Genomic DNA, 9,624 nt, shown 5'->3' with positions numbered 1-9,624 from the left:
GAGTAAGCCTATGGTAAAATGATTAACCAGGGTACTAGCCTGTTTGTCCCAGAGGAAGCTCCAGCACAACGTTCTTTGGCAATATTCTGGACTGTCCTCTTGGGAAAGAAGAACCTAACAACGTTCTACCAAACCAGCTGCCGTTGAGGTGCCTGGCTCCCAAAATGGGAGGTTGTGCATGTGGCAAGCTGGGAAGGAAATTTTGGTTAAGACAGCCTGGACTTGAGTCCTGGGCTTCTTAGCCTCTGGGTTGTAAAGCAAGGGGTTTTAGTTAGTCCTGTAGAAGTGTGAACATGAGAAAACCACGTGGCGTTGGAGGACACAACCGCGCTTGCAAAATCCAACTGGTACGGTATCTGAGTGTACTATGATCCCTTTATATTAAAGAATGAACTGTGAGACTGGAAGTCTTTAGCTTGGACAGGTATTCCTAACCTGTCCTTGGAAGAGGTGGAAACCACTTTTATGTGCACAAGGCCAGTTGTAACCCCTTAGGTGGAGCCCAGACTCCCAAGACCTCTGTGAGGGAGGTGCTGATTGGCAGTGGGCGGCAACTTTTTGCAAACCTTTCCACTGGCTACAACAGGCACCTCTCAAGGCCTCCGGGACAGCTTTGTGAAGAAGGAAAGGGAACTACAGGGTGAGTAGGTTCCTTACCCTCTTCACACGACCTTGGTTGACCCTTCTCGGATTTTTCCCCAGCCTTTTTTGTTGACCTACCACTTGCCCTGAGGAAGGCATTCTGGTGTTTTTGGACCACTCCCCGTGTACCCCCCACCCTCCCATAACCCACTGAGATGGTCTAGGTCAGCCTCTTCTGCCCCCTTCCCAGGGTCCTTTCAACCCCACCACTCTGCTGACTCTGCTCCTCTTGCCCACAGGTGGCTGTCAGGACCTGCCCCATGTCCTCTACACCCATCTCTTGCACTTGCCCAGCCTGCAGTGCAGTGAGCTAAGACCAGCATCTGTGCGAACCTTTACTGTGAAAATGTCACAGCCCGACCTGGTGGTCAGGGAACCCTGAGGCGTCCTGGTGCCGGAGGCCGCTTTGAGGGTCTTCGCGGACCCTCTGTAGCTGTCCTCCCACCTCATGAAGGAGTTCATTCCCAGCAGTGGGCAAAAGGAACTCCTCTACTGGCCTTGGGCCCTCTAGGCCCCCTTGCTGCTCACCCTGGTTCCCAGCATCTCCTCAGCCCTGTTCCCACTTCTGCAACCCTCAGTCCCAGGTGAGTGTCCAGGGTAGAGAAGGACAAGGAGATACCGCCCAGCTCCTCCTTCAGCCACCCGTCTACCAAGGGCTCACCAAGTGGACACCAAAAAAGCGTGATTTGTTAGAAGGGCCTTGGGACAGGAGGGGGAAGAACATGCCAAGTGTAGGGAACAACAAATACAAACAGAGGCCTCAAAGTGTTGTGCATGCTGGGGAATGAGTGTACAGCGGACCTCCGAGGTGGGTTGGGAGACGCCACTGATACGACCAGGTAGCCCACAGTCTGTCGCCAAAGAGCTTGGGGTGGTGGGGAGCTGTGTAAATTGTGGGGTGGTTTACACAATGCTGGTGGGAGATGCAGATGGGTTAGAGGGAGCAAGGGTGGGGGCTGGGGGGCCATCAGGGCTGTTGGGTTTGTGCAGTACCTGGAGCGGTCTGGGCCTGAACCTGGGGAGAAGCCCACACCCTCGACACTTTAACGTCTGGGTGTCTGTTGGCCTGAGCAAGGACCTGAGGGAAGGCAGGGCGTCGGCGGCTCCCTGTCCCCCTCCCCTGCAGCAATCCCACGACACCTGGTCTGGAACCAGTGGCGACATCGCTGCCCACTCCCCGTGGCCCCACGCCCTAGAAGGAGCCAGGCCTCCAGGCAAGAGGCTCTGGCTGAGCATAGGACCCCGGCCTCCATAGGCCCAAACAGCAGCACCTACCTCCCCTCTTACAGGCTTCCTGGAGCCTCATCAGGTAGCTCCAGCCAATACACAGCCCAGACCAGCATGGTAAGTGGGGCCCAGAGAGGCTGGGACCTGGGATGAGGGCCTGGCCTCTGCGTCCCTGTTCCTCTTCCCATGGGCTATCCCATCCGTCCCCTGTGAAGCCCCAATACCTATCCCACTGGTTCTCCAGGCAACGAGGGAAGAGCAAGGGAGCCCAAGCCTCCATTTCCCTGGGCTCCAGGGACCTCTTAAGGGTCCACTCCCTCCCTATACACAAACAGATGCAGTGGCCACAATGGGGGTATATGGTCTGATTTCTGACCTTCCCCAGACACCATCTCCCCATTTTTACCTGGTTGTGGGAGATGTTCCAGGAGCCATCTGGCTACCCTATACTCCTGCTTGGGTGTGCTCTCCAGCCTGCAGCGTTCCCTGGCTCGTGAGGGCCTTTGACTACATGCTCAGGGGCAAAGGAGGGCAAGATAGGGGATCCCTGAGGGTGGAGACAGGCCAGGATGACCCTGGGACCTGTGATGCTAGCAATACTCAGTCATGGTCCTCTTCCTGTGCAGGGTAGGTCAGGCCAGAAGGTCTGGTGCAGGGCAGGCCTCACGAAGCCTCTTTAAAGGATTCACTAGATTCTCTATTGAGGTTTGATTTATTGAATTTCTTTACCCTTTAGTATAAGGTGACTATCTGCCTAAGATTTAAACATCCATGGTGTGGTATTTGTAGTTTATAAACAAGAAATGTATATTTGGTCTTCATCCTGTTCCTGGCACAGAGCTGCTAAAACCTGGAAGTTTCCTATACGAAGGACAATAAAGGGTCTTTTGCAGTGTTAATATTGACTTGCCGAAAGCCTCTAGGTGACAAGGATGCAGGCCGGTAAGAACTCAGTGACTGGAGGGTGGGACTGGAAGTTCCTCCAGGGAGGGGAGAGGGTCCATCCATCCCCAGCGGCCAATGAGTTAAGCAACCAAGCGTGTGTCATGAAGCCTCTACAAAACCCCAAAGGTGGGGTTCAGGGAGCCTCAGGGTTGGTGAACTCGTAGGGATTTGGGGAGAATGGTGCTCCTGGAGGGCACGGAAGTCCTGTGCCCTTCCCACACATACTTCACCCTCAGCATCTCTTTTATTTTATTTTATTTTTTAATGCTTATTATTTTAAAAGAGAGCGGGAGCAGTGGCCCTTCAGTTCTTGGCTTTTCCACAGAGGCTGTAGGAGATGTGGGTCATAAGAACTCCCCCTCCCAATCTCTGATCTCCCCTGATGTCCCTACCACCTGAGCGGTACTTGGGTTGACTGTCCCCTCCTTGCTGGCTCTGGGTCCCCGGATAGGTCCTGAGGAAGCTCTGTAGGGAGAAGGTGCAGTGGCTCAGGTGGTACAACCACCATGCCCTTGGTCCAGCAGGCCAATTGCGCCCCCACACCCAGTATGGAGCTGCGGGGGGAGGGGGGGCAGGCTTTCAGAGGGTCCTGCTTGGGGGAGGAGGGCTTTAACCAGGAAGGGGGCCTGACAGGTCCAGTTAACGTATTTCCTCATCCATTCCCCTTTCTGGGAGGCCCCCAGAACATGGTCTAGGGAGCCCTACAGTGCTTCAGTAGCAGAGCCCAAGGGGAAGCAGCAGGATGGGTGTGGGAAGGGGTGGAGCGGGCAATGAGGTCTGAGATTCCAGCTTTTTTCCCCAACTGGTGCTTCTGGAGGGCTGCCATCCCCACATGCCCCATGAGTGGGTTCCCTGGCCAGACCAGGATCTGGGTAGACTCCAGGACTCCTGCTTGTTACAAGGGGTCAGACGCTGAAAATGGAGTTCTGACCTCGGAGGCACTGAGGAGCGTGAGAAGGCTGTGGAGGCAGGCCTTTATCTTTCTAGTTTCCCCCCATCTCCTCTCTCTCCTCTGTTGGCTAACCTGAAAAAATTCCCCCAGGGGGAGGCGGGAGGGGTCTTATCATGCAGATTACCTCACCCTCCTTTGTAGGCTGGAGAGGGCCCTTGTGACAAACTGCCTTGTCGGTGCTGACCAGACACTCCCGACGGACCAGTTAAGACTACATTTCTGGGGGCGCCTGGGTGGCGCAGTCGGTTAAGCGTCCGACTTCAGCCAGGTCACGATCTCGCAGTCCGGGAGTTCGAGCCCCGCGTCAGGCTCTGGGCTGATGGCTCGGAGCCTGGAGCCTGTTTCCAATTCTGTGTCTCCCTCTCTCTCTGCCCCTCCCCCGTTCATGCTCTGTCTCTCTCTGTCGCAAAAATAAATAAACGTTGAAAAAAAAAAAATTTAAAAAAAAAAAGACTACATTTCTGGGAGAGGTTGAAACTGCAATTAGGTTAGGTATGAAGCCCAGGTTTGTGACTTGGCCTGACATAAGTAATCCCATCTTGGGCCTTGGTTTTCCTCTCGAAAAGTCCCTTGCCTGGTCTCCCTTACAGACGTTGATGTGGGAAACAAAAGCAGAAGAAAATGGCAGATAGAATTAAATTTCCTAATAACCTGCAGCCCATTGACAAATACTTGAGGCTGGCAGAGTAAAACGTTTCTCCAGGAACTCCCTACAGTCTCAATGCTGATGGCTTTGCTAGAATGAAAACAACCTTCTCTCCACAGGCAAGGGCCGCCAATATCCTGCGAGCCTTCTTTAGCATATGAAAGTCTCACTAGAAACTTCTCCTGGACTTTACCTGCCCCAGCTCCATAGTATATATAACCAGTGTCTCTTCATGGTCCCAGGGCAGCTCTTCCTGCCCACGGGTTCTGTCCCCGTGCTTTAATCAAATCACCTTTTTGCACCAAAGACGTCTTCAAGAATTCTTTCTTGGCTGTTGGCTCCAACCCCATGAACCCCACTATCACCCCAAAAACCTCATCAGATGTGTCCAAGAAACTGTGGAAACATGGATTCTAAAGTCCCTTTCAGGGGTGCCTGGCTGGCTCAGTCAGTAGAGCCTGTGACTCTTGATCTCTGGGCGGTGAGTTCAAGCCCCACATTGGGGGTAGAGATTACTTTGAAGATGAATGAATGAATACAACAAAGTCCCTTTCAGCATTTGTATTCTCTGAGCAGGGTTATTACGTAATCTGGTATTCTAGAGTGCAGACTGACCTGGAGGGGAGGGAGCCAGCAGGCAAGATCAGTCAGGAGGCTGTGGCAGGGCCCTCAGGAGAGAGAAGTGCTGACTGGAGGTGATAGAGTGGGAAGGAAAGCACAGAAGCAAAACACAGAGTGATTTTTCCAGAGAACCAGCCTTTGAAGTAGGGTTACCAGATAAAATACTTCTATTGAGAAATTTTGTTTTTATCTGAAATCCACATTTACCTAGTGTCCCGGGGCTTTCTGATTGTTGTTTTACAAATTTCACAACCCTACTTCAAAAATGTACCTGAAGGGACTGTGACCTAACTTGGGGGCTTCTTGTAGAGACATTGAGCCACCAACCTCCTTTCCCAGCCCCGGCCAGCCCTTTTCTCTCTCTCTACAGCACAGGCCTCAAGGATGTGGCCTTTCTCCCTTTCCTCAACACTGTCCTCACTCCCTCCATCCCCTGGGCTCCCCCTCACAAGGCCTGACTCTGGGGCGGGCTGCAGGTACCAGAGTTACCCCTTCCCGTCGCTTACTCCCATAATAAGCCTGCAGCCTCTCCTGAGACTCAGCTCTGATCACTAGAGGGAAAGATACAGGAAGACAAAGACAACACGACAAAAAGCGTACAAGGCTTTAAAAGGGATCACACTTGGGGCCTCGGGTTTTCAGCTGTGGACCACCACTCCTCCACAGCGATTTAAACACCTCCTCTTTTGTTCCTGAGGAGGAAGCTCGAGGCTGAACATTCTGGTGCCATCTATGTCCGGGGACCCCTTTGCCGTCCAAGAGCACTTCTGCACTCACTGCACCCCACGGCCCACAGGACTGCGAGCCGCTGGAACGCACTGGAGCTTAAGAGACTGGGCCTGATGTTGAGAATTCAAGACATGTATGTAAACTCTCTGGAAAGGCATGAAAAATGCAACAAAACTAAGGAAGCTTTTTGAGGGAAGGAAAAAACACAGGTGCCTGGATGGTTCAGTTGGTTAAGTGTCTGACTTAGCTCAGGTCATGATCCCATGGCTCATGGGTTCAAGCCCTACGTCGGGCTCTGTGCTGACAGCTCAGAGCCTGGAGCCTGCGTCAGATTCCGTGTTTCCCTCTGTCTCTCTGCCCTGCCTCCACTGGCATTCTGTTTCTCTCTCTCTCAAAAATAGAGAAACATTAAACAAAATTCGGGGGTGTGGGGGTGGCTTCCGGGGGGCTCAGTCGGTTAAGTGTCCGACTTCAGCTCGGGTCATGATCTCACAGCTTGTGAGTTCAAGCCCCGCATCAGGCTCTGTGCTGACAGCTCCAAGTCTGGAGCCTGCTTGGGATTCTTTGTCTCCCTCTCTCTGCCCCTCCCCCGCTCGCACTCTGTCTCTCTCCAAAAATAAACACTAAAAAAATTTGGGGGGGGGGGCTGCCTGGGTGGCTCAGTGGGTTAAGCATCTGACTTCAGCTCAGTCATGATCTCACGGTTCATGGGTTCAAGCCTTGCATCAGGCTCTGTGCTGACAGCTCAGAGCCTGGAGCCTGCTTCGGATTCTGTGTCTCCCTCTCTCTCTGCCCCTCACCTGCTTGCTCTCTCTCGAAAATAAATAAAAACATTTAAAAAAATTTTTTTTAATATGAAAACACATGTAGGCTTTAAATTTTGCTTTACTGTGGCAAAATGCACATAAAATTTACCACTGTCGTTTTTTTGAGAGAGAGCAAGTGGGGGAGGGGCAGGGAGGGGGGGGGGCCGAGAATCCCAAGCAGGCTCCTCACTGTCCATGCAGAGCCCAATGTGGGGTTCAGTCTCATGAACCATGAAATCATAACCTGAGCTGAAGTCAAGGTGCTTAACCAACTGAGGCACCCAGGAGCACCCACTTTCACCATTTTTAAGTGTACTTGTCAGTGGCATTAAGTAAGTTCATCATCATACTCCTCTTTAGAACTTTTTATCATCCCATACCGAGACTCTACCCATGAAACAGTAACTCCTCATTCACCTTTCCCTTCCGGCCCCTGCAACACTGTGCTGATAGAGAAGAAACCACATTTTATGTCCATGAATGGACTGCTCTGGGCACTTTCTGTAATAACCAGACAGTATGTGTCTTCGTTTCTGGCTTATTTTTCCCAGCGTGATGTCTCCAAGGTTCACCCTCTGGGAGCATGTGCCAGAACTCCATTCCTTTTACCAGGCACCGGGGTGGCTCAGTTGGTTGGTTAAGCATCAGACTCTTGATCTCGACTCAAGTCACAGACTCAAGTCACAACCTCATGGTTTGTTGAGTTCAAGCCCGGTGTCAAGCTCTGTGCTGACAGTGTGAGGCCTGCTTAGGATTCATTCTCAAAATAATACATAACCTCTAAAAAAAAAAAAAAATCATTCCCTTTGAGACTTGATAGTGTCCTGTGCAGCTGTTTGTTTTTTTTTTTTTAATGTTTATTTTGAGAGAGAGAGTGAGCAGGGAAGGGGCAGAGAGAGAGAATCCCAAGCAGGTTCCGTGCTGTCGGCACAGAGCCTGATCGAGCCAGCCAGGCGCCCCATTCCTACAGTTTTATACATACCGTAGTGCCCTTAAAAAAATACACTCTCAAATTTAGAAACAGGAACCTATACTAGGAATACAATCTGGTTTTCTCATCAAATTAACAGGAGAGGGCTATGCACAACTGACGAGACGAGCATTTATTTTCCACCTTTGCAGAAAACCAAAGATAGGCGCCCCCAAAATGGTTCCTCCCGGCCCGCGGAAGTCTGGAGACCCACCCGCCAACAGCACCCTCTGGGGCCTCCGAGGACCTACAGCTCCGCCTAACCGCCGGCAGTGGCGGAGACTCGGTTTCCAGAAGCCCCCCGGCTGGGTCCCGCCCACAGCTCTGCCGGGCGCCCCCTGGCGGCGCGCTTCAGCTCGGCTTCCAGTTCCCGGCGGCCCCGCGCGGCACGTTCTCGGCGGAAGGGCTGCTCGCGATGGCTGGGCTGGTTCTGCCGCTGTGTCCGGGGCAGGGACCCCCGTGGCGGGTCCCGCAGGCCGCGATCTCTTCGCCGAGGGGCTCCTCGAGTTCCTGCGACCGGCTGTGCAGCAGCTGGACTCTCACGTCCACGCTGTCAGGTCCGAGAGGGAAGGGAGGGGTGGGGCCTCTTGGTTTGGCTGTGGGAGGCAGGGGGGCGCCGGGAAGGGGCGGGGCCAGGTCCGGAAGGGGCGGGGCTGGCGGGAGGCTGCGGGCCTAGGCTGGCTTGGCTCAGGTCTCGGGAAGCCTGTAGGGGAGTCGGCTCTTTGAGTCCCATGAACTGACCGTGTAGGCCTCGTAACTCTTTGCAGAGAGAGCCAGGTAGAGCTCCGGGAGCAAATTGACAACTTGGCTACTGGTGAGTAAGCATCCCTGCATTCCCGCGATCCTGCAGCTCGTTTTTAGGACCTCGTGTCTAGCCCACCTCCGGGTGGGTTTGTGTCGTGTGCTTCCAGGACATCAGGGCTCCAGTGATTCCTGCTTCCCTAAGTTTCTAGTGACCGGCCCATGTGGGTGCAGGCGTGTCTTCATCCCACTTACCAGCCTGCCTTCCCCAAGAACGAGGAGCCATTAGGTGTTAGTTTGCAGCTTACTTCCATCCCCCAGAGCTGTGCCGAATCAACGAGGATCAGAAAGTGGCCCTGGATCTCGACCCCTATGTCAAGAAGCTGCTTAATGCCCGGCGACGAGTTGTCTTGGTCAACAACATTCTGCAGAATGCGCAGGTAAAGGAATTCCCTGCGAACAGCGATCCTTTAGAAGTCCTCAGGGTATTCTCATATTCAAGGGATGACCATAAAAGTCACTGTGATTTTTAGTCTTTGGGGAAAGACAGTTGTCAACCAGTGTCAGCCATAATAGATCTTATCATCTTCATTCTCCATACCCAGCTGCCCTCATTTAATGCTCTTTGCACCTTAGAGGACTTACATCAAGAGGGAGCGAGGCCAGGGTATTTTCCCGCATCTAGCGGACAGGGCGTTCTGAAGCTTTACACGGAGCAGTTAGGATTCCAAATCTTGTCTTGTAGGAACGGCTGAGGCGACTAAACCACAGTGTTGCCAAGGAAACAGCCCGCAGGAGGGCAATGCTGGATTCAGGAGTTACCCTTCTGGTTCCCCGAGCAAGTAAACAGGCCGGAAGATGGGGCTCATGCCTGGCCCCATAATAGCACAAGTACTCTTCCCCAGCTGCCTTGCTTCCTCCAGGAACTCCCTGTAGACCTTGGGACATCAAACAGGCAGCCCAGTTGTTTCTGTCTGAAGCACTTAAGTCTTACCCACTTATATGGGGCCCAAAGAAACCTGTGTACAGCAGGACTAATGATCCCAAAGGATTTATTATGGCTCTTGCTTCCAAGAATGGGCTGAGGACTCTACCTTTTTAAAACCTACATTCTCAAGGCCCAGCTCCTCTACCTTCAAGCCTAGTTAATGAGGGGCTTCCTCCATTGCATGTCCTCTACCTGTGACTGTTTTCCTTTGTTTACACTGAGGATTTGAAGGGCAGGCAAAGTCAAGGTAATGACCTCTGTCTACCCTCTTTTGTTGATTGCACTGGGCTTGAATACAGTAGCAGTATTGGTAGAACCATTTCATTCAATAAATGCTTAACAGTGTTCTAGTTTACT

General features: G+C 52.6%; 1 protein-coding gene across 1 annotated transcript; it reads left to right on the top strand.

Moving 5' to 3' along the window:
* Window positions 1-2: 2 nt before the first annotated feature.
* On the top strand, window positions 3-9,612 carry SNAPIN (SNAP associated protein). Its single transcript, XM_030302905.1, is given in 7 exon segments — window positions 3-2,811; window positions 5,731-5,895; window positions 7,691-8,095; window positions 8,306-8,352; window positions 8,601-8,719; window positions 9,025-9,094; window positions 9,097-9,612. Coding segments are annotated over 6 exon segments (690 nt in total). The 5' UTR covers window positions 3-2,811; window positions 5,731-5,875; the 3' UTR covers window positions 9,126-9,612.
* Window positions 9,613-9,624: the final 12 nt, after the last annotated feature.

The sequence above is a fragment of the Lynx canadensis genome, chromosome F1 (genome assembly GCF_007474595.2).
Source record: "Lynx canadensis isolate LIC74 chromosome F1, mLynCan4.pri.v2, whole genome shotgun sequence".
NCBI classification, from domain to species: Eukaryota; Metazoa; Chordata; class Mammalia; order Carnivora; family Felidae; genus Lynx; species Lynx canadensis.
The sequence above is the reverse complement of the archived record's forward strand: the minus strand, read 5'-3'. Positions and strand labels throughout refer to the sequence as shown.